The sequence below is a fragment of the Buteo buteo genome, chromosome 13 (genome assembly GCF_964188355.1).
Source record: "Buteo buteo chromosome 13, bButBut1.hap1.1, whole genome shotgun sequence".
Classification (NCBI taxonomy): domain Eukaryota; kingdom Metazoa; phylum Chordata; class Aves; order Accipitriformes; family Accipitridae; genus Buteo; species Buteo buteo.
The window spans coordinates 15,075,991-15,098,123 of record NC_134183.1 but is presented as its reverse complement, the minus strand read 5'-3'; the positions used below and the strand labels follow the sequence as shown (position 1 = coordinate 15,098,123).

Sequence of the window (22,133 nt, the reverse complement as noted above, 5' to 3'; positions counted from 1 at the left end):
CCACAGGGCTGCCGCCGTCGGATAGCATCTGTTTCAATTACAGGTTCTTCCAGGCTGCTCGGCAGAAATGACCTCCCAAATATTTCAACAGCAGCTGGAGCTTGCACAAACACTCCATGTTCTTTCTACGACTGAACAGCAAGTGCGTGGTCTGTGCTAAATTGCTAGCTGGTGGCCCCATCTCCTCCAAGGACTCTGGGGGTGGTCCAGAGTCCCCTCGCTGAAGGTAACAGGGTCCAGATTGTCACCTTGCAGCAGGCGCTGGCGGCTGAGCTTGTCTTCCTTCATGGGTTTGTACAGTGCAAAGTGCACCCTTGGCACTAGATCAGCAATATTAATTGCCCATGAGAGGAAGCATATAATCAGCCTTCAATGCTGTATAATTACACAGAAATTACCAGAAGAAATTAATTCCAAAAGGTGAACATATGGGCTGCAATGCTGAAGCCGAAGCTGGATTTTGCCTCTGGTTACTGCCACTCATAACTGAGGGCAGAATCTAGGCCAAAAGTGTGTTTTCTAGTTCGTGATTTATTGTACCAAAAAGGAGCTGGTAATGAAAACCGTGCTCCACTTAATACACAGTCGACTTCCAACAAAAATGCCAGCAGGAACTCTTTCTTCTCCTACTTGCGTTACAGCTGCCCGTCAGCAGAGGATCTACGAGCTTGGCTCTCCTGCCGTGGCCACGGGGGAGGCACCACCATGCCACGAAACCCCGATGCTGACTGGCACCAGGCTCAGCAGACGGGCACCCCGTCGTGCCCCTGCCAGCCCCCCGCCAGCCCTGGACCCTCCTCTGCCTCTCCCCCATCTCCCCCATCCTCTCACACCTTCCCCCACCTAAGCAGGGCTGAGCCTGACTTGCAGATTATTTCAGCAAACAAACAAAAGTCAGGCTCTATGACTATGTATTTCGTCACACTGGTCTCCAAAATACCCCCCACGGGCTGACTCTGTCATGCCGAACTTGCCCCAATTTGCTCCAGCATTAACTCATTCAACCCAAACCCAAATGTGGGTGCTGAGCACCCTCCACAGCACCTGAAGCCGATGGAGCCATATGGGGTAAGAGCTTTGCTCCTTCCTAGCCCAATCTGCTGCTTCCTAGCCTTAAAAATGCCATTTTTTTTCTGCACGCACGAAGCAGCAGGACACCTCCCCTCTCCTTGCTGAGAGCAGCAGGTGGAGAAAGCTCTGAGGAAGCCCAACAGCAGCGAAGGGACCCTACAGCCCTTCCAACCCCCCCTTGCAAACACGGGGCAACCTGTGGGAAACCGTTGGGAGATGGCTGAGTGCCACGGCTGAGCCCCTTTGCTGCAAACGGGAATTCATTTGCATGCCAAAGTTGTAGTCGGGCGCTTTACAACACGGTGCAAGCATGTAAATGTATTTGAATCTTCAATATCGCTTGACCACCGCCCAGCAGCGCGCTCCCCTTGGAGAAAATCCCTCCAGGGGTGTTGGTGGAAGAGCGTCCCAAATAAAAGATGCCCAAATGAAACCTTGGGTCCAAAGGGCACCAAAATGATGGAGAGCTCAAATGCACCAAATTCAGGCACACGGCGTATCTGCAGCAGAGTTTTCCCAGCCAAAACCGTGCGTGCCAGCGACAACAGGAAACTCGCGGGCTGTGTGACAAGTGTTGTGGCCTCTCCTTAGCTCTCTTACTGCCTCAATGGGTCCCGGGTGACTCTGCAATCAAGGTCCCATTCAAGCCAGGAAGAGTCGAATCCCAGGGATATGTGTTAGGCCAGCACTTTCCACTCCTCTTTCAGTACATGGACACCTATAAATTTTCCAGGGACAGTGGTACAGTACATGCCTCTGCTGCAGCCACTTCCACAGACTCCTTAAAAGTAGTCCAGGACCCTGAGAAATTCATTATATTAAGCAATTAACAGTGATGCGTGCGAGTCCATGGACCTTCTTGCTGCCAAGGACCAGAGTACAAACTACATCACCCCCAGTCAAGGCAAGTGAGCCAAATTATTGGCAATAAATACATTTATTCCAAATGTCAAACCACTTTACATTCCCTTATTTAACACAGCTGCTCTAAAGGGGTGCTGGAATAAAGGGAAAATAAAGTCTGTGAGCCTTCATGCCTCCCTGGTTCTGTCAGCAGAGCTGGCTGAATTCTTGTTGCTATTATTAGTCTTGCGATTGTTGTTGTTATTATTATTGTTATGATTATATGCATTTAATTCTCTTTTGGGTAATGAATAATTTATGACTTCGTCTCGATCCCCTTTCAATGGATTCACTATCCAGGGAGACTTGCTGAATAATTTGGATCATTCGTTTTCAAGTGCATGGGCTGCCGACAAATTGTTCGCTTTTCATTACTGGGGACGTTCATTGGTCACCCAAATCAGGGGATTTCTTTGGTCGCCCCAAGCACGTGATGTGCCGTCTGGGGTTTTGTTGGGATTTTTTTTTTTTTTTTGATTGGGTGAAACTTTGTGAAGTGGAAACTAACAAATAGCTCATTTGGGGGGCTGGATATCTGGAGAAATCAGTTTGCCAAATTTTTGTGAACATTTGGTGGTTTCGCAGAGGCTTGTGAAAAGTAAATGCTACAGAGCATATTAAACATTATTTAATGTTTTAAAGGCATTGCTATTTTTGCTGTTTGATTTGACCAAAACAATTATGCAGCTGATTATTAAGCTTTTGCTCACTCAGTGCTGACTAGAGAAAAATTGCGGTATTAGAACTGCTGCTTTGCCTAAAATCCTGGGGGCAAGTGAATTTTCAACAGGCTTGTGTTTGGGGATCTTTTTGTCTTAAAATCATATGAATGCCTGTGTTAACCTGGCTGTGTCCCCCAGGTCTGGTTTCAGGACCCTGCAATGCCCTGATCCTGCACACGTGGTCCGTCCCACGCAAGCAGCATCGCCCCAGCCCCGGGCAGGCTCCGAGCTCAACAGAGACACGTCCCCGGGCACACACAGGGTACAGCAAGGACAAGCACTGCTCCTCGCTCTGCTACCGGACCGCAGGATGGAGGCGGTCAACACATCACCGCAAGTACCTGCAGTTTGGCTGGGAGGTTCCCACTTGGGCAAATCTCAGCAGATTTGCTGCCAGCTCCATGAAAATCATTAGGATGTGCCACGCTTAGCTGCAGAATGAATGGATAACAAAGCTGTGTCGGTCCACAGACCCCCTTGATCCTCCCTCTGCTAAGCTAGACGATGCACTGTGCCCAAAAATGCCACAGGCTAAATCCAGGTTCACCTGGGAATTAACAGGGCTGTGCATCACCGCTCCGGGTCAGACCTTCCCAGCACGGCGCGGTGTGATCGCGACCGTGTAGGCGCAGAGCATCCAAGTCCCTGCACCACGACGGCCGCAGAGGACAACCTCACGGTCCCCGGGGCCCCGAGCCGGAGGAGCTCATCCCCTCCCTGCCCCGCACTGCCTGCTGCCTGCACCGCCTGCTTAGCCCCGATTTACGAGCAGCGTGTGAAGGACAGACACTGGGCCACTGGGCTGAACAATGCGGGAATATTAGCCGAGTTACAAAAACAAACAAACCAAACCCCGCCGGGAGCCCGTTTCATTTATCTTCTTTTGTCCAGTTTTGCTTCAGCGTGAAAGTCGCCCTTTCAAGTCCAGCAGTTGTGTTCCAGCCCCGGCGGGTAGCTGATCCAAAGCGTTACACTGAGAGCTTCCCAATGGCATGTTTGCACAGTTCAATTCATTTCTAAATATTCAGTGGAGTTTCCCTCCCTCCTACCCTCCCAGGACTTTTTGCCCAAGAGCCGAGGGTGTAAAGTACAGGGCCGGGGATACTGGTGCACAGAGCCTTTGTGTGCAAACACAAGCTGCTGTTTGTATTTGCCTTCACACTGTCAGAGCTCAATTGTGTGCGATGCAATACTGGCTACCAGTCTGCTTTCAATATCCGCTCGGCCATCCCTGCTGCCAGAGAGACGCTCCCCCTCCCCGGCCGCTTTGAAGCAAAGTGATTTAATTTCATGAGACTTTCGGTAATCACGTTACAATCTTCAACATTAACCAGAACTGACTCCCTATTGCAAAAGGGCGGGCGGACGATCGAGTAAACAGCCTGTCTTGGGACAGCCTGCAATGCTGGAGGAAGGCAAAATGCACGACGGCTGCCTGCCTGGATCTGCGCCGCTTATCAGATGAGGCTGGAAAACAACAGCCTCTTGCCAGCACCAGGAGGGAGCAGCCGGCTTTGGCCATCCCGAGGATGCTCTATGGGCTGCTCTGCTCATTTTGTGCACCACGACAGCTGATTTTAAAACCAGACCTTTTTGCCTCATCCATAGTTCTACCCATCATTTACCTTCCTCCTTCCCTGTTCCATTTACAGCGTACTGATACTTCTAGCTCATCCCTCAGGACAGGATTTTCTTCTGGGACAGGCTCCTTCTGGTTATATGCAATAATACATGCTGCAGTGGCCAGTGGTCCAGGAGGAGCTGGGGCCTCCCTGGATGGAGAGAGGGGTCTAGGGAAGGTCTAGTATGAAGAAGAAGAGGCTGAGAACAGGGAGATTCACGTCTCACCTGCCCACGTGGTCTTCCTCACCCCTTCCCACCTCCCTGCACGTGTGGCTCAGCCCTTCCCTAGACCCTGAAGGAAAGTACTTCTGGGACTGTGAGAGCAAACCAAGGTGCTGCACTGGGCTGCCGTGCACTGGGCACTCCCCAGTGGGTGTAAAAAAACCCCTTTTTCGAATCAGATGCACTGTCCTTGCTCTCTCCATCCACTATGGTCTGACTGCCTAAGACTGGATCCTGAATACCCAGACGGCTGACATTAAGGGACATTAATTCGCCCCATGGAGCTGCCATGAAAGTAGTCACACTTGGTCAAAATGAAGCACAGACCACAGTGATCCACGCGGTGCTGCAGAGTGCAGCCTGGTAGGGATCTGGGTGATGGATGGCTCTGAAATACCATGGAGAAGGTGACGTGGGCTCCTCATCCATCTTTTCACCCAAATCTGTGAACTTGAAGTACAGAGGCATGTATAAAGATGGTGATCGGGGACAGAACAGCTGGGCTTTGCCTCGCACAAGCTGGGAGCTCACAGACCCAGCACGGACACAGCATGCAGCCCAGAGAGTGGGCACCCGGAGCAGGGACTGCAGAGCCAGCAGCTCTCCTCCTGCGTTTCTTCTCTAATTCCTACCTGGGACAGTGTGGGGAAAAAAATCCCTCCACTCCCTAGCACCCTGAGAAATTGGGGAGCACTCTTCCCACTCCATCACACACCATTGTCAAATCTGTGTCTACTTCTCTGCCATCAAAAAGTGTTTCCCATCCCAGCAGCTCCCCGCAACAGGTCAAAAAGAATAAATTTGCTGTAAAACAAACCCACAGAGCTCAGCTGCTCACAGCCTGCATCAGTGCCCCAGCTGCTCCTGCCCCTCACATCATTTTTGCCCTTTTCTAGGTGAATTTGGGGGTGCTAGGTGTAGTCTCCTGGTTTTCCACCCTCCTCTCCCTCAACAGGGGAGCTGCAGCAGCTTTGACCCTCAAGCCAGGAGTCCCAAGGCTGCTCACCCCCACCTGCACCGGCATTCCCACTTGCCTGCCCACACTATCTCTTTCTCGCTGCTCATTTTTGGCAGAAGATGGCAAAAGTCTCCTGGGCTCATCCTTTACCGTTACCAGCTCTACCATCCCCAGGGGCACATCACAGGAGTGGGGCTGGGGGCTGCTGCTCCCCATGCAGCACCCCAGGGCACCCTGTCCCTGTGCCGGGCTCAGCGCAAGAGGGGATCCCTCTCCGGGTGATCCCATAATCTGGGTGACAACAGCTGGTGGGGAAAGCCAGAGGTCCCTTCCAGCCCATAACCTTCCATGAAATAATTTAGAAAGGCGCTGTGCTTCCAGGAGACAGTGAAATAGAGGTTTTTTCCTTCCCCAGCCTCCAACCCTCTATCAAGGAGAGAGATGCAGATATGATTTTCAACCCTCCCATCATTCACAAGACACTTTGAAAGGGTTTGAAAGGAAAACTCCTGCCTGCACCCTCCCTGCTCTCACAGCTGTGTGTGGGACATGGAACGGGGCTTTTTCCCTATCTATTGTTTTCTTTGCTTGCTGCACTCCCCAGCATTGCGGCAGTCACTTCGCACAGGAGATGCATGTTGTGAGCAGCAGCAATTTTGTGCCCGGTTGGTGCTGTCGATGCAGCAGTCCCTCCAGTGCCAGCTGAGACCTCAGGGCACCCAGCACCATCCCCGCTGAGCCCCAGGACGAAGCAGTCTCTCTGGCCATACCACTCCAGCAGTTTTTAAACTCTGGTCTCCCCTAAAGCCAGTGCTGTTCAAAATAAATCCATAAATCAAGCTCCCAGATGAGCTGCGTGCCTCCTCCATCCCCTACCCACTGCCAACATGGGTGCCTGTGCTCTCCCGGGTCAGCACCTCTTTCTTTAGTATCTACCAAAAAAACCCCAAGATTTTTTCCTCCCCATCAGTTAATCCCCTGCCTTCTGCTGAGCCTAACGCAAACTCGCAGCCTGCGTGTGGCTGAGCCCCTTCGTGCCGCTGATCTCTGCTGCAAACACGGGCTGCTCCCGCCTGGGACGGAGCGAGAGCAGCCGAGCCCCCCGCTCCGCTCCCCGCAACAGCCTCCACGGCTGCACGGGCTCAGAGCAGGAAAAGCCTCCCTAGCTCCTTATCAGTCCCCAGGGCATCCTAATCCCCCTATAAAATGAAAGCTATTATACAGATATCTTTTTAAAAGCCTGCCCGTCACTTCAGCCAGGCAGCCCCATCCCAGCCGTCAGGGGATTTTTTTGGAGCATGGTTAGCGGAGGTGAGACACTGCCACCAGACAGAGCCGGGTTTGCACCAGTTGAGGATCTGGCCCGTTTTTTTACGAGCTGTTCCTTGGTTCCCGCTTAGGCACAGAGCCCTCTCCCCCGTAACGCCAGGCTACAGAGCCAGGCTGAGCCCCGCGGCCGTGCCAGGCTCCCCGGCTCTGCCACGCTGCCTTGCGGGAAGCAGCGGGGATCTGGCAGGGATGCTCGGGGAGGGGAGCTCGGGTCATGCAAAGGAAATGTCCCCCGCTGATTGCAGCGGCAAGGGCCAAACGGCAGCCACCGCTCCGGAGACACCCTGGGGATGAAGCAGATGTGACTGCTGGGCTCTGCCACTGCCGAACCCTTTCCCCAGGTCGAAGCTGTCTGTGTGAGCTGATCCTGGCAGAAAAACCTCTACCTCCCCTGCTGCTGCCTGAAAAATCAGGGGGACCCGTTTGGTGCAACCGTGAACATACCACAAATAAATGATCCGGGTGGGGTCGAGTCTGGGAGCTGTGAATCCCCCCGACATGTTGAGAGCTCAGCCCTGCTGTGGCGAGCACCTGTGTGTCACTGCTTTCTAGGAAAGGTTGGATGTGGTGTTTGGTGGGTCCTGGGGCTGTTTTGGGATTATTTCTGCTGTTTGACAGCAACACGGGGCAAAATGATGTGCAACCTCTGCAATGCTATGAAGGTAACCAGCTGGTTCCATTCTGACGTAAGATTTCCTTCACCCTGCATGTCCCCCCAAGGCAAAACAGGCTGGGGAAGAAACAGATCATAGCACCCCAAAATCCTCCAAAAGGTCCCCAGGAAAATTCTGCTTGCACAGCCCAACCCCAGCATGCAACAGCCCGTAAAAAGTGCAAGACCCTCCAAAAAAACTCTACCAAAAAGCAGGGTATCCCAAAAGGGAGGCAGAAGAGACCTAGGGCCAAAGAAAGCAGCAACCCTCCGTGGTCAGAAAGTCTGTCCCCCATCCCCAAGGATGATGGGGACGTACATTAAGAATATAAAGATGGGCTCATGCATCCCAGCTGACCCACCTCACCAGCCAGGTATGAAAACCAGAGCCCCCGGAGTGTTTGTACAAGCAAGATCCTTGCAGGCAGCAGAGATTCAAGAACTCTCACGGGCTTCTTGCTCCATTCTGGGAGAGGCAGCACGTCCCCCCGGGCGGTCACGGGGAGTTTGCCGAAGTGAGGACAGCATAGGCTGAATAAGGATGACATGCTTTGGCCCAGAAAGAGGAGGGCAGAGATTAGCCGTGGACAAGCTCAAGGGAAGGCAAGTGTCCAACCCAGAGTGCCAAGCCTGGTTTTGTTTTAGCCTTAACTGCGCTTTTTTGTTTGTTTGTTTGTTGGTGTAAAAACCTTTCTGTTGGAAATCAGTTTAACTTTAAGCTTCCTGAGAATAAAAGCCTGTGAGAAAGCTCTGCCCATGCAAGGCCCACTTGGGAAGCTACAATGGGAGTCTCAGCAGCTTATGGGCCCATATTTCTATGGCTACAGCACCCATCTGCTCAGCAATACAGTGTTACCCACAGCTTGTGCAATTCCCCATGCAGAACAACCCGCTGGTAGCTGAACCAGGGCTGGGCTGCAAAGGACCTGCAGCTCCATGGATGGCGCAGGGTGCCACGAGAGGTCCAGCCTGCACAGGGTCTGTTCCACTTGCTGGCTGGTGCCATGTCGCTGGTGAAGCCGCCCCAGTTGCAGTGTTTCCCTAGACACAAGGGTGCTGTGATACTGCTTCATGCCTGTCTTATGCCAAGTCCAAAGCATTTTGTACAGCCCCACTTTACTCTCTGTAAATGGGGAGACTGAGGCACAGGGGACAAGACAAGCCTGGATATCAGAAATGATGACTATTAATCCTAATATCTTCAGAAGGTAATCGGTAGTAATCGGCACACAGCAGCTCCAAAATCCACCTGTCAGCCTTCCCTGGCTGGCTTAAGCTGGGGACATAGTTGTGTTGTGCTGCCCAGCCCCAGGCAGCAGCATCTGTCTCAGATGGGCAGAAGGTGCTACACCCTGAGGATCCTGCATGGGCACCCTGGGGTTCCTGCATGGGCACCTTCGAAATCCTGCTCAGAGCCTCTTTGGTCAGACAGAGATATCGCTGCTTTACAAGGTGAGAAAGGATGCTTGCAACCTTCCCCATCCCTCTGGAAGAGGTAAGCAGGGTGAACGCCAGGGACACTCAGACCCCCCCCTTCTCCTCACAGAGGATTTACAAAGCCACTTAAGTCCTCTGTCTGACTCCCATCCCACCATGGTGCCAGGAACCGAAGGGGAAGAGGGTGCAATCAATGCATGTGCCCCTGCCCGACCAGGTCTCTGCCTCCCACTCCACTTCCCACTCTGCCACAGACAGACCCCTCTCTTCCTCTGTCCCCCTCTGAGACAGACCATTTGCAAAGCCCTGAATCACCACAAGAGAGGAGAAGACAACAGAAAGGACATCTCCTACCAGCTCAGTCCTTCCTGGCTTGATGGGTGGTCTCAGCCACCATGAACCACTGTCACCCATCACCGGCCCCAGGACTTGCCCTGTCTCCCTGCTCTGCTGCACGGTCCCGGGGTGCCTTGACCCTGCAGATAGGCATTGGGGGCTGCTCGACCAGCCAAGCAACGGCTGCAGGCATGCTCCAGTGGGCCCAAAGCCATCAGTAACCACCAGCTTGACTCCTTGTCCCATTCTGAGGCCAAGGGGAATGAGGAGGAAGCATCTCGTACGGCTACCCAACACCCTGCTGTGCCAGCCCTGAGGAAAACGGTTACAGACGGGATGAGAACCGTGGAGGGTTTTTTTAAGTGGAGATGATAAATGCAGGCTAAACAAAAGGGATCACCTAAATTTAATAAGGGACACCAGGAACTCCCTGTGAGGAAATCCTACAGTCCTTACATCCCTCTGCAGGACCAGAGCAAGAAGAGCTCGCTGTTGTGGAGGAATGTGATTTCCCTGGTTATGATGAGGATGGAGGGGAGCCCACCAGCTGTTTTAGTAAGCACTGCCCTGCAAAGACCTCCCTGGACTGCCACTGAGATGCTAAAGCCCCAGGTTTGTCTGGAAGGAAGTTTTTCATTGGGAGTGTTTGGCAGGCTGTTCTCTCTGGTAGTTCCTGGTCCCCTCTGTGTCTGAGATGAAGTTTCCTTTTAGCTGGAGGAGAGATTTGCTCTCAAATTGCTCTGACATGAGACACATCCCAGCCTGGGAACCCTACTGCAGTGCACACGGCGGAGCAGAGCCTGTCTAACACCAGGCTTCGCGTGCGGCTTGTGCCAAATCCTGTATCTGAAAACACAATATGTTTCCTTTCTCCCACTGCAATCGCCCTTGTTATTGTTAAACGCTCTCTAGGCATCACATAGGGCCAAAAGCCGAGAGGCGCCCAGCACCTGCGAACACCATTGACGTCAGACGCACGTGCAGGTGCCGGGTGCATCTCCCGGCCCCGCGGGGGAGAGGGCTGCAAAGCACCAGAGCCGGCACTGGGAACGGAGTCTGGAGGTTGTTCTCAAAGTGCCTGTCAGTGGGCTGCAGCCTGGGTTTGTCTAGTAGCGCTTTCTCCGGCCAAGGCAAATGCAAAGGTATTTTATGCAAACTGAAGGGAGTTTTCAAAAGCAGTGCTTGTGCGTGTTCATTGCCAGCACTCAAAATAACGCCACGGTTCGTGAGAAATTGTGGAATGGTGTCGACTGCATTTTATTGATGTCACTAAATCGGGTCGAAGCCCCTGCCTGCATTTTCATGTGTCCACACAAGCTCACCAGCAGTTGAGCTCTGACAACATTTAGCTCAGGCCTTTTCCAGCTGCAGTCTCCTCTCACAGGGGAGCTGGAAGCTTCATCAGGACAAACTGGGTTGGAGACATGGGGCTTGGGCTGGCCCAACATGGAGCAAATGGAGCCAGCCCAACGGTGCTGGAGAGAGGGAGGATGGAGAACAGACCTCCAAGCTTGTCTCCAAGCTGTGTCTTCCCTGGAGCATGTTAGCTCCCAGGCGCCCGGCCAAAGCCAGACTATAAGGCCAAGCTCTACGTGGATGAGTTATTTGCCAGGTAAAGTTGATGGGAACCTGAATCTGTGAAAAGCTCTGCTGGCCGGGATCCTTCTGCAGGAGCAGGTCCCTGGAGAACATCTCCTTGGGCCAGGCCCTGTCCTCTCCGTGTGCGGTGCCTGTGCTCTTGCAGGCAACAAGAAGTGATAAAGAAAAATTAGATCTGGCTGGCGAAAAACGTTCCCGTGGGAAATTTTGACTTTTTGTCAGAAACTCCAGCGCGTTTCTTTTTCAGCCCCAAATAAGCATGAATAGGAACAAAGATTCGGTTTTGGCAGGGGGAATGGGCTTACCAAAGAAAACACCCAAATTTTTAAGCAAAGCAGACACATTCTATCATTTTTCTCCCTGATTGAAAAAAACAATTTTCCAGAAAAAAAGAGCAAATTCAGTGAAAAAAATGTAATCAGTTCTTACACCACTGCCTGGGGCAAATTCAGTTAATTTGGCTAATTCACCTACCCGCTCACCACTGCTGCTCAGGAGGGTCTGGCCTCCTCTGGCTTCCCTCTCAAGCGGTTGAAGATCCCTCCAGCATGCAGCCGGCAACATCACCACCAACTCACCGCTCATCCCCTGCCTCTGCCCGGCGAAGGCTGGGTCTGTAGCCCTCGGGTGACCGCAAAGCCTGACTTCCCCTCAGGATTTAGGAGAGAAACCAGGGTGGGCCGATGGTCAGGAGCAAGTGGGTGGGAGCTGAATAGGGTTATTGTGATCTTTATCTAGGGGGATTATTCCAGGCAGTGTGGGCTTGGCAGGGCAATGCAGTTGTTTGGCCATGGTTGGTTTTGCAGACTGATAGGTATGGCCCCAGGGAACGTGCAGTAGAAACGGGCTGGGGAAAATTATTTTACGGTAGCTTCATCCTTGCAAAACATTCACTTCCCAGCAAAGTTGGCGGAAAAGGAAAAAACTGACTGATTTTCGTTTGCAGAAGTCTGCCGCGGCTAGGACTGTGCATGGTCTGAAATGCAAAGCCTGGCACAAAAGTCACACATTTTACTGGAAACTGGGAACTTGTATCCTTTTTATTGGAAGCAAATTGGAAGGGAGAAGGATGGTAAGTGCACGGGGCCAGCAGAGTAACTGAGCATTTTCAGGAGCAGTTCAGGACCCTGCAGACGAGACCAAGGGTCCAACAGCACCCCGAGATAGCACCACATTTTATGGCATCGCCGACAGCGGTAGCTCTCTTTCTGCAGGCGGGCAACTGGTCCCTGTCTGTGGGGCGGGACGGAGGCCTGGGGGGAGCTGAGCCCCTCCTGCCCCCCTGGACCTGCTGCTGAGGAAGAGGCAGCGCTGGGGCGGCGGTGGGAAATAATCAAGACGTGGAGTCCCATGCCCGAGCGCTGCCGGCACAGAAGCAAAGCAAACCCGGAGATAAAGCCCGGCTGGGTGCTGTTGGCACATCCGAGAGGCACCCGCCGCCTTCCCCTCCGGGAAACGGCATCTCCCCGCCGCTTCCCCCCCGCGCTGCCGCCGCCCCGGGGCCGCCCCCGCTCCGCCCCGACCTGAGCCGCAGCCCGGCGGGGACCGGAGGCTCCGGACCGGGGCAGAGGCACCGCCGCCCGCTGCCGGGCCCCCCCCGCACCTTCCCCCGGCGCCGCCACCGCGTGTGTCCCGGTGTCACCGGGCTGCAGGACCGGGCCCCGCTCTCCCCGCCAGATAACCCAGGCTTGGCCGTGCCTCGGTGTTGAAGGCGGCGGGGAAGAAATTGCGCTCGCTGCAAGGGAGACATCTGATTGTGATTTGGGAAGAAAAAAAAAAAAAAGAAAAAGGAGGAGAAGGGAAAAAAAAAAAAAAAAGCCCAACCCCGGCCACTCGGCGAGGTTTTTTTTTCCTATCGTCGGAGCTGCAAATATTTTGGAAGACGGGGCCGTGTTTTCCGTGTAAACAAGGCGGCGGCGGCGGGCGGGCGGCGGGTGCCGGGGACGCGCTCCGGGGGCCGGGGGTGCCGGCGCGGAGAGCCGAGCCCAGCCCGGGGCGCACCCCAGACCCCAGGGCTGGGTGACCCCCAGCCACCGGCACACGGCTGATCGCGGGGGCTGGCACCGGGCCCCTAAACGGCGGCGAGGAGGGGAGCGGCAGCGCACGGGGATCCCGCCGGAGTGCAGGGGGTGGGAGATCGGGGGCAGCCATCGGCGGGATGTGCGGGGACTCAAGGGGAAGAGCACCCTAAACCCTTCACCCTTGCCCCTCCCCGGGCAGAGGCGAGCGACGCCCCGTCTCCCATCGGGGACAGCCCGGAGGCTGGGGCTCGCTTACAGCCAGGACGGCGCGGGTTTCTCACCCGAGACGGAGCGAACCGGCTGCTCTCCGGTTCTCATTCGGCCTTGGGGCTCGTTCCGAGTCCCTGCCGCCCCGCCATCGTCCCCCGGGGCCACCCGCACCCCCTGAGGAGGCAGCGACGGGAGCCGCAGGCTCTGCCGAGCTGCCGTCCCCAGCGCCCGGCCACCTTCTCTCTCCGGGGAGGACCGGAGCCCGTCCCCGTCCCGTCCGGGCGCGGAGCCTCTCGGGCGAGCTGGAAGCTTTGCGGCGGGGCTCGGAGCCGGTGTCCCGGGGAAGGGAGCAGGGCTGCCGGCGAGCTCCGGGACGCCCGGACCGGACCCCGCTCCCTGGACTGCGGGACTCCCGGCCGGGAGCAGCCCGGGACGGGAGACCCTTCCCAGCCAGACAAGGCTCCTCAGCGCTTCTCCGAACGCGAACGGTGTTTTCCCGGTCTCCTGAGTGTCCCTTCTCCCCTCTCCTGAGCTCCTTAGTGTCCCCTGCCCCTCCCTTCCCAGTCTGCCGCTGTCCCCTGCCTTGCTCTCCCGGGTGCCTCCAGTGTCCCCCGCCCCACGCCTCCGGGGGTCTCTGTATCCCCTGCCCCAAATTCCTGTGCCTCGCCGTCCCCCGTCCAGTGATCCCCAGTTCCCCGTGCCCCCCGCTCTGCACCTCGGCGTCCCCCGATGTTGTCACCAGTGCTCTCCCGGGTGCCTCAGTGTCCCCCACCTTGCGCTGCCGGGCGCCTCGGTGTCCCAGCCCCTGCCCTTCCGATTGCCTTCCCCTGCTCCTCGCTTCTGGGTACCTCGGTGTCCCCTCCTTTGCCGTACGCTCCCGGGTGCCTCAGTGTCCCCGCCGTGCCCTGCTCTTCATCTCCCTGCGTGTCCCTGTCCCGCTCCCCGTGTCCCTGGACGTCGCCGCGCTGCTCGCCGTGTCCCTGGATGTCCCCCTGACTTTCGGTCCCCGTTCCCTTGCAAGGTCCTGGATGTGCCCCTGCCTCTCGCTCGCCGTGTCCCTGGATGTGCCTCTGCCTCTCACTCCCCGTCCCCGAAGGTCCCTTGCTGGGTCCTGGATGTGCCCCTGCCTCTCACTCCCCGTACCTGAAGGTCTCTTGCCGGGTCTTGGATGTCCCCCTGCCTTTCGCTCCCCGTCCCCTTGCCGGGTCCTGGATGTCCCCCTGCCTTTCCCTCCCCGTTCCCTGACGGATCCTGGATGTCCCCCTGCCTTTCTCTCCCCGTCCCTGCAGGTTCCTTGCCGGGTCCTGGATGTCCCCCTGCCTTTCCCTCCCCGTTCCCTGACGGATCCTGGATGTCCCCCTGCCTTTCCCTCCGCGTCCCTGAAGGTTCCTTGCCGGGTCCTGGATGCCCCCTGCCTCTCGCTCCCCGTCCCCTGCCGGCTCCTCCGCTCTCCCCTCCCTCTCCCTGCCCTTGCGGGGACCTCAGCGCCCTTTCCCCGTCCTTCCCCCCCGCGTCTGCCGGAGCGTCCGTGCCCGCGGCGTGGGACTCACCCACGCACTCGTTGGCCTCCCGGGCCGTCGCTCTCTGCCAGGGCCGGTCGTAGTGGAAGGGCTTGCAGCGGTCGCACTCGGGGCCGGCCGTGTTGTGCTTGCAGTCGCACACCAAGCTGTCGTCGCGGTCCCGGACGCAGCGCGACGCGTGGCCGTTGCACTTGCATCGCCCGCCGACCTGCAAGTCGGAGACGGCGTAGAAGTAGGAATCGCGGGCCAGCTCGGAGTCATCCTCGCTCTCGTCGCCGAAGGTGTGGAGGCGGCTGAAGGTCACCCTGATGTCGGTGGCCGTCACCCAGTCCTGCAGGACGGGCGAGTTGTCGAAGTCGTGGGCGGTGGGGCGGCCGTCCAGGGTGCTGAAGGCGATGAGGCCGCCGGAGAGGGGCCGCACGTCGGTGTGCGAGTCGGTGCAGACCGCCTCCTGCTCGTTCTGCTTGGTGATGGCGGCGCGGCTGGGCTTGTTGTACATCTTGCGGCACTGCGTGGAGTAGAACTGGAAGGGCACCCAGGTCTTGCCGTAGTCCATGGACTTGTGGATGGCCATGGACTCGGGGCGCGGCGAGCAGAACTGCAGGCTGACGTAGGTCACCTCGAACTTCTTGCCCAGGGAGAGGGTGAGGGTGACGTTGTGGGGGTACTGGACGTAGCTGTCGGACTGCCAGCAGGTCAGGTTGTGCGGGTTGTTGAGGTCGGTGAGGAAGGAGGGCGGGTGGGCGCGCTTGGGGTCGGAGGCGTTGCAGAGGTGGCAGGAGCGGACCTGCTCCTCGCCCTTCTCCGTCACCACGCAGTACCGCGACGGCGGCTTCCCGCAGGTGCTCGACACCTTCACCTCCTTCCCGAAGGCCGAGTTGACGAAGTCGGGGATGCAGCGGCGGGGCAGCCCGTGCTCGTCGTAGCAGGGGTCGGGCTGAGCCGTCTGCACGGCGAACATGCTCACGCCGTGGTAGCCGCCGCGCAGGGGCTGCGCCAGCCACGCCGCCGCCAGCAGCAGGGCCAGCGGCGCCTCCGCGCCCCTCCGCGGCATCCTGCGCAACCTCCGCGCGGCGCGGGGCGACGAGGGAGGGGAGCCGCCGCTCTAGCGCGCAGCTCCGCGGGGCGACTTGGCCGACGGACGCGGTGCAGCGGCTCAGGGAGCCCGGAGCATCGCCCGCCCCGCGGCCAGCCCCGCCGAGAAAGGGGAGATCGCGGCGGCGGCGGCACCACAAAAGTGCGGCTGGCGGCGGGGCTGGGTCCCGCCTGCCTCCCGCCCCGGCTCTCGCACGGAGAATGACTGGCGGTCCCAGCCCCCGCCGCGTTTGAGGTCATGCTAAAGGAGTGACATCGCGCTCAAGGAACAGAACAACGACATCCACTGGCGGCTCAGCCAGAGACACGCACAGGCCTCGGGGAGGGGGGGGGGGGGATGGGAGAGGGACGGAGCCCGGCCCGACACCGCGGCGATGGGCGCCGGCGCCGCCGCGGGGCTCCCGAGCCTCCCCGAGGAGCCGGGGATGGGCCCTCCCTCTGTGTGTCCCCCGTCCCTCTGTGCCCCCGACGGGGCTGGGGAGGCCGGGGCTGCCCGCGCCCCAGCAGCTGGGGATGCTCCGCGGGCGTAGGGCGGGGAGAGGGGGGGAGCGGCCGGGCTGAGCCCCCCCGCCTACCTGTGGGGACGCGGAGAGGGACAGGATCGGGCCCTCTCCCAGCCGGTGGCTGCTGGCCTCCCCTTCCCTCCCAGGCCAGACAGGGCCAGACCCCCGCAGCTGGACTGGGAAGGGGGGGCCGGGGCCAAGCCACCGTCCAGTGCAGGAGCCCGGGGCCCGGAGCCCGCCTGGACACCGGCCCGCTCCGAGGGGGCTCCCGGCGGGTCTCGGCCCGGAGTCTTCGCCCCCGGGAAAGAAAACCCGATGCCGGGGAAGTTTAAACTGGGGGAAATCTCGAGTCCTTGGGCAGGACACGGGAACTAAGGGGCCTGGCGCCCTCCGGCACGTTGTTTTAGGGGGCTGATGTCGGTGAGGGGGCGGTTTCCCCTGCACGGCCAGGGGGACAGGGGCTGCGCGGCTTCTTTCGCCGCTCCCTCTCGCTGTGCAGCTTGTCGGCTCTCCCCTTAGAGCGAGGAAGGGGTTAAAGGGCGGCACTTGTCTCCTACCGGGCCGTGCCCCCGCCCCGGCGGACCCCCGGTGCCGGGCGGGCCGTCCCCCGACGGCTGCCTCTGTCCGGAACTGCTCCGGCTGGGCTCTTCCCCCGGTGATCCCGGCCGGGGGCAGCCCGCTGCCCCGACGTGCTGGCCCCGGGGGACGGTACCGAGATCCGGGAGAGAGCGTCCCAAGGTTTCCCTCCCGCGGCTCCCGGCCGCCCTGCCCGCCCCCCCCCCCCTTCCCTCCCTCCTTGATTAAAAGGGCACTTTTATTTTTCCAACGGAGGTGCCCTCTCTCGGAGCGCTGCCCACGCCGTGTCACTCAAGCGGCCGGGCCCTGGCACGGCGGCACGGTCCCCTCCCCGGCCAACCCCGACGGGGCGGCCCGAGGGGACGGGGGCTACCCGGGCAGCGACGAGCCCCAGGCCGGCCTCCGCCCCCTCCCCTCCGCCCGCCCCTCTCCCCGCTTTGAATTCCTTGCCACCGAGCTGAATAAAAGTGGTTGTTGTAAATTGAATTAGTGCCTGATTAATCTGCTCCCGGGCCTGCTAGCCCAGCGGGGCGTCTTTGGCAATGCAACCGCCTTCCCTGCAGGGCAGCGGGGCTCCGCAGCCTCCCTGCCCCCATCGCTCCCCCCGGACCCCCCCCCAGCCCCGCCGCTGCCGGGATTTGTTAACTCTTCCCCGGGAAACAGCCCCTCCATCCTGCTCCCGAGGCCCTTGCTACTCCTTCGCCGGAGGAAGAGATGTGTGTGTGTGTGTACGGGGATGCTGTCGGCCCGGGACCGGAGGGGGGGGTCTCAGTCCTGCTGGTCCCACCCGAGCCGCTCAGGGACGCAGCCCGGCACACCCGGGACACACACACGCACAGTCCCGGCGTATCCCAGCCCCGGAGAGATTTCCCCCCCCCTCCCCGCCCCGCTCTTGGATTGCAGCCCGATTTGCAGGATGGCGAGGTGGGGGGTGGTCCTGGTGATACGGTCCAGCTGTGGAGGAGCTCTAAGGAGCGAGGGGGGAATTCAGACCAAACCAGCCCGGCCCGTGGGGGACACGCCGGGGGAGCTGCTGCGGGACCCCCCCGGGAACACAGCCATCCCATACGGGCTCGGCCCCGGCTATGCCCTCCCAAGCCTGCGCAGATGACACCCGCCGGAGATACCACCGTGGCCGGTGCAGCTGGCGGGCCCCCGGGGACCCGAGGTCCGCTTTGCCCAGCCAGGCGCCCCAAATCCGGACCCGTGAACCCCACCCCCCCGGGCGCCTGCTACTACCATTCCCGCTTGTCATGTCTGAGCCCCCGCTCTGCCCGCCCGCTGCTTCTCCTCCGGCTACGCGTGTCCGAGACCGGCCCTTCCCCGCGGGGGTTCCGTCCACCCGTGTCCGCGCCGTCCAGCGCCGCCGTGTGCGGGGCTCCTGTGCCTGGGGGGGAGGGACAGGCGGGGGCCGGCTCGGAGAGCAGCAGGTGCCGCTGCGAGGACCGGCGTTTCCCCCGGGGGAAGCTGCGGCTTTGGCTCCGGCTGCCTGCGACCCTCTCGCCGGCCCCGGGCGCAGGGGCAGGGCTGAAATTTCAGCGTTTCGTTAAAATCCGGGAGGGTATTTAAAGCCCCCCCCCCCCGCCCAGGCTCCTCCAGCCCACACTGGTCTTTACCTTCTCGCAGCAAATATGGGGGGGGTGTCTAAGAAAACCTGACCCACGCTAAACTCCCCCGCAAACCTGAGGTGCTGCTTAATCCCATTAGCAAGGTGTTAATTTAACAACCATCCGGCGCTGCCGAGCACGGGGGGACGGTGCTGCCCGGCGGCCGGGACGCAGGCTGCGGCTCTCGCCCCCCTCCTGCCCTTCGCGCTGGGTTTATTCGGTGTTTCACAACCCCCGAACGTAATGGCTCTTGCGGTCATTAACGTGATTTACTGAGGCTTTCCTCTAATTACCTCGTCCTCGAGCTATTAAATGCATGTAAGCAGCTCCGCGGGGACCCAGGCGCAGCTCCCCGAGGCCCGGTCCCGAGTCTGGCCGCCCCCTCCGGGCCAGGGGGGCTGGGGCCGTCCCGGGAGGACGGAGCAGGGGGGATGCTCGGGGCACCAGGCCGTGCCCCCCACCCCGCTTGGGATTTGATTTTCCTATCATTAAGCACCAGCTAGCCCCGGCCCTGCCTTGGCTGGGGGGGACGGACCCTCGCCGGCTCCAGCGCCGGTGCGACCCCGCTGCGCTCTCGCTCCCACCGAGGCCGGAGCATCGCCGGTACCTGCACTGGGAGCGGACTGTCATCGCCGGGACCTGCACCGGGACCGGAGCATCGCCGGTATCTCCGGTACCTGCACCGGGACCGGGGCAGTCCGAAAGCCCCGGCACACGGGCTGAGCGGCCGCGGGGCACGGCCGGTCCGGTCCAGGGCAAAGCGGAGGGCTCCTTTCCCCCCGAGTTCGGCTGGGAGAAGCCCCGATGAAGCAGGAGGGAGATGGGGGTTACTTCAGCCCCACCGGGGGCAGCCGGGAAAGGCGGCCCCGGAGCTCAGAGCCTGTTTTAAAAGTCAAATCGCTTCGGATGCCGGAGCTCGTCCACCTCCCCGGGAACAATGCGCTGCCCCTGGCCCACCTCCCCCTGCCATCGCCCGGCCTTGGGTTTTGGCGAAGGGAGGGGGAAAACCCAACCAGATCTTCCCCTCCTCAAATATCTGGGGGCCGTCCCCCCGGCGGGGACCGGGAGCGGCTGGAAAAGCAGAGAAGACCCGGGTTGAAATAATCAGGAGCGATTTATTCCCCTGGAGTGACAGTTCTTTTGAGCAGTTGCCGAATGGCAGTTTCTGTCTTTCTGAAAGCTTTTCTTCCAGATTCTGTTCAGATTAGGCTGGGGAGATGAATGAGGCCATTATCCAGCCCAGTAGCTATTCTGAAATGCCAAATTAATTACCAAGGGCTAAATCAAGGCGATGGGGGCTGGAGGGGAGCCGGGGGGGGCGGCGGTCTGAGGTGTGAAAATATCTCCGCGATCTTTTAAACCCGGGCACCGGGGGCGGCCCGGGGTGCCCGCTCCCCCCCCCCCCCCCTCGTCCTCAGCTTCACTCCTCAGGTACGGGGGGCAGCGGCGGCTGGAACGGCCCCGGCCGGGCGGAACGGGCGAGGACACCCCGCGGGGTCTCGGTCCGGCTTCTCCCTCGCCGGCTCCGGCATGGCCCCGCCGGCTGCCGCATCTCTTACCCTCCGGTCGGGCGAGGAGCGCCGGGGCCGGCGGGCCACGGGGGGCTCTGGACAGGGCTGAGCCGGAGCCGGAGCTGGAGCCTGAGCCGCTCGTCCCCGCTCGGACGCTCGGGGGTCCGGCTGGAGCCCTCCCAGGCGCTCCCGACGGGGCTCGCCGGCCCCCGGGGCGGAGGAGGGAGCAGCGCGGCTCACCACGGCCGGGCTCTCCCCACGCCTGCTGCGGCCCTTTGCCATCAGCTGGGCCGCCGCGGAGGGAGCCCGGGGGATTTCACGATTCCCTGAGCTCCAAAGGGCCGCCTCGGGGATGCAGAAAGGGATCGACCGGTCGCTTCTTGCGGGCCGGTGGTGTTTGCGAGGGAGGAGGGCGAGGAAGCGGGTGCGTGCAGGGATGCTGGTCCATGACTTCCCCGTGCACAGGCATACCTGGCACGACTCGCATTGCCTGCCTTCGAGGGTGAAAAAACCACCGCGGAGAAAGGGGAGAAAGACTGGCCGGTCCCCCAAGATGTCCCAAGGGAATCAGGCAAGAAGGCACCGCTGGCTCTTCCCGGACTGAAGTCTCTCTGCCAGCGCAGATCACAACATTTGCACATGACATTTAATCCCCCACCCTAAAGCTCTTTGGCTCTCGGCAGGCAGTTACTGTTATTTTTGTTGCTCTAATATTTACACTTTGCTCCCACGCAAGTGTAATTTGCGCATAACCCCCGATCGCTTTGTAGATCCCTGGCCTGTAATCCAGTTTCCTCTTCAGTTCTCGGGAAAGCACACCTCTGGCTTGTCTCGTTTATGCAAAAAAATACACAAATTTTATGCGAAAATTGTTTAGGGAGTGGTGGGTAGAGCCTGCCTATCAATTTTTGGTTGGGGGAGATGTGGGCATGTGGCTGATGCTGAATCTTCTGCAGCAAATGCACATGGCCAGTGACATCCCGATTCAGCCTGCCGAAACCACGGGCAGAACTGCTGGCAGCAGTGAGAGCAGAGCTAGGCAAGACTTTTCCTTACACTAGACAGTCCTTGCAAACGAGGAATAAGCAACGAGGAGATTTCCCAGGGGGCTGAGAAGTGGGCTGTAGAAGGAATCAAGCCTTTAATGTAAATTGGCCGTGGCTGGCAGAGACCACTGAACACTGGGCTATTCAGCATCTCTGTGAACCTCTAATGATCAAGTCGGTTTTCAATTATACACCCAGAATTGCCACCAAGTGAGATAAGCCTCCGGAATACTATATTTTCTCTTGCAAAATGTTTTCTTTAGGGCAGGCAGACTAGAAAGCTCTGTGTGTAATATTTGATTTATTTTGAGGAGACCAGCCTGACAGGCAGGAGAGCTCCCAGCTGTACCAAACTGGTACCCAAATGGCTCATGCACTCCTGGGGACGTGCAGGTGGATGCAGCCACTGCAGAGCGCTACAGCAGCGTGGGTACCAAATATACCCAAGAAAACAGTGGCACTCCTTGATGGTAAAATTGTTAAACCCTGTGATTTATTTGTGTGCTTCTCTGCACAAACAATGGTTTAATTTGGATGGGTGCAGATGTAGCAGAACAAATAATGCAGCTAATGCAAAATAATGCAGCTTAGCCTGGAAAATGTTGCCTCATTCCACACATTGGACGTACCACTGAGATATCATCAGGGTGAAAGAGTGGATGTTACATGGCATAGCCCATAAACATGCACAGACCCTCCAGACTTCAGTTGCTCATGCATCCCAAAGAAGCTACCCTACATTTTCAAGCTATTTCCAGGGTAAAATTACTTTCCTGAGCAATATATTACAGGGAGTGAGACAAGAGGAACACAGTGACCTTACAACAATGTTCTGAGCTAAATGGGGAGAAAATAGCAGGAGTGAATTGGGAGCTCATTCCACTGGGAACGCTCCGGCACAGCTGAAGAAACCTCTCTGCAACCAGGTGATGGAGGCTTGGGGGGACCACTTGTCCTGATGGAGCAGATAAACCCTGCATGTTTCTGGGCATCAATGGTGTAACCCTGATTTAATGGATCTGGAGGACTCTGCTGCCAGGCTGAGATAAGTGTGCTGTGGGGTGAAGAAAACAGGTTTTGGGTTGGGGGAGGCAGATTCTTGTACAAACTTCACTGGGGAGTTGTGGGGGGAGAAAGAGCTGGGGACATCCGATTGACTCAGTAAAATGTTTTCTCCAGAGAGGCTTCTGCT

The 22,133-nt window shown here is 58.7% G+C and overlaps 1 protein-coding gene across 1 annotated transcript in view; it reads right to left on the bottom strand.

Annotated features, from left to right (window-relative positions):
* NTN1 (netrin 1) overlaps positions 1-15,882 on the bottom strand; it is a 105,028-nt gene extending 89,146 nt beyond the window's left edge. Inside the window, exon 1 of the mRNA XM_075044862.1 lies at positions 14,634-15,882. Coding sequence (XP_074900963.1) covers positions 14,634-15,657 — 1,024 coding nt within the window. The 5' untranslated portion in view covers positions 15,658-15,882. The remainder of the gene's footprint in view (positions 1-14,633) is intronic.
* Between the last annotated feature and the right edge of the window lie 6,251 nt (positions 15,883-22,133).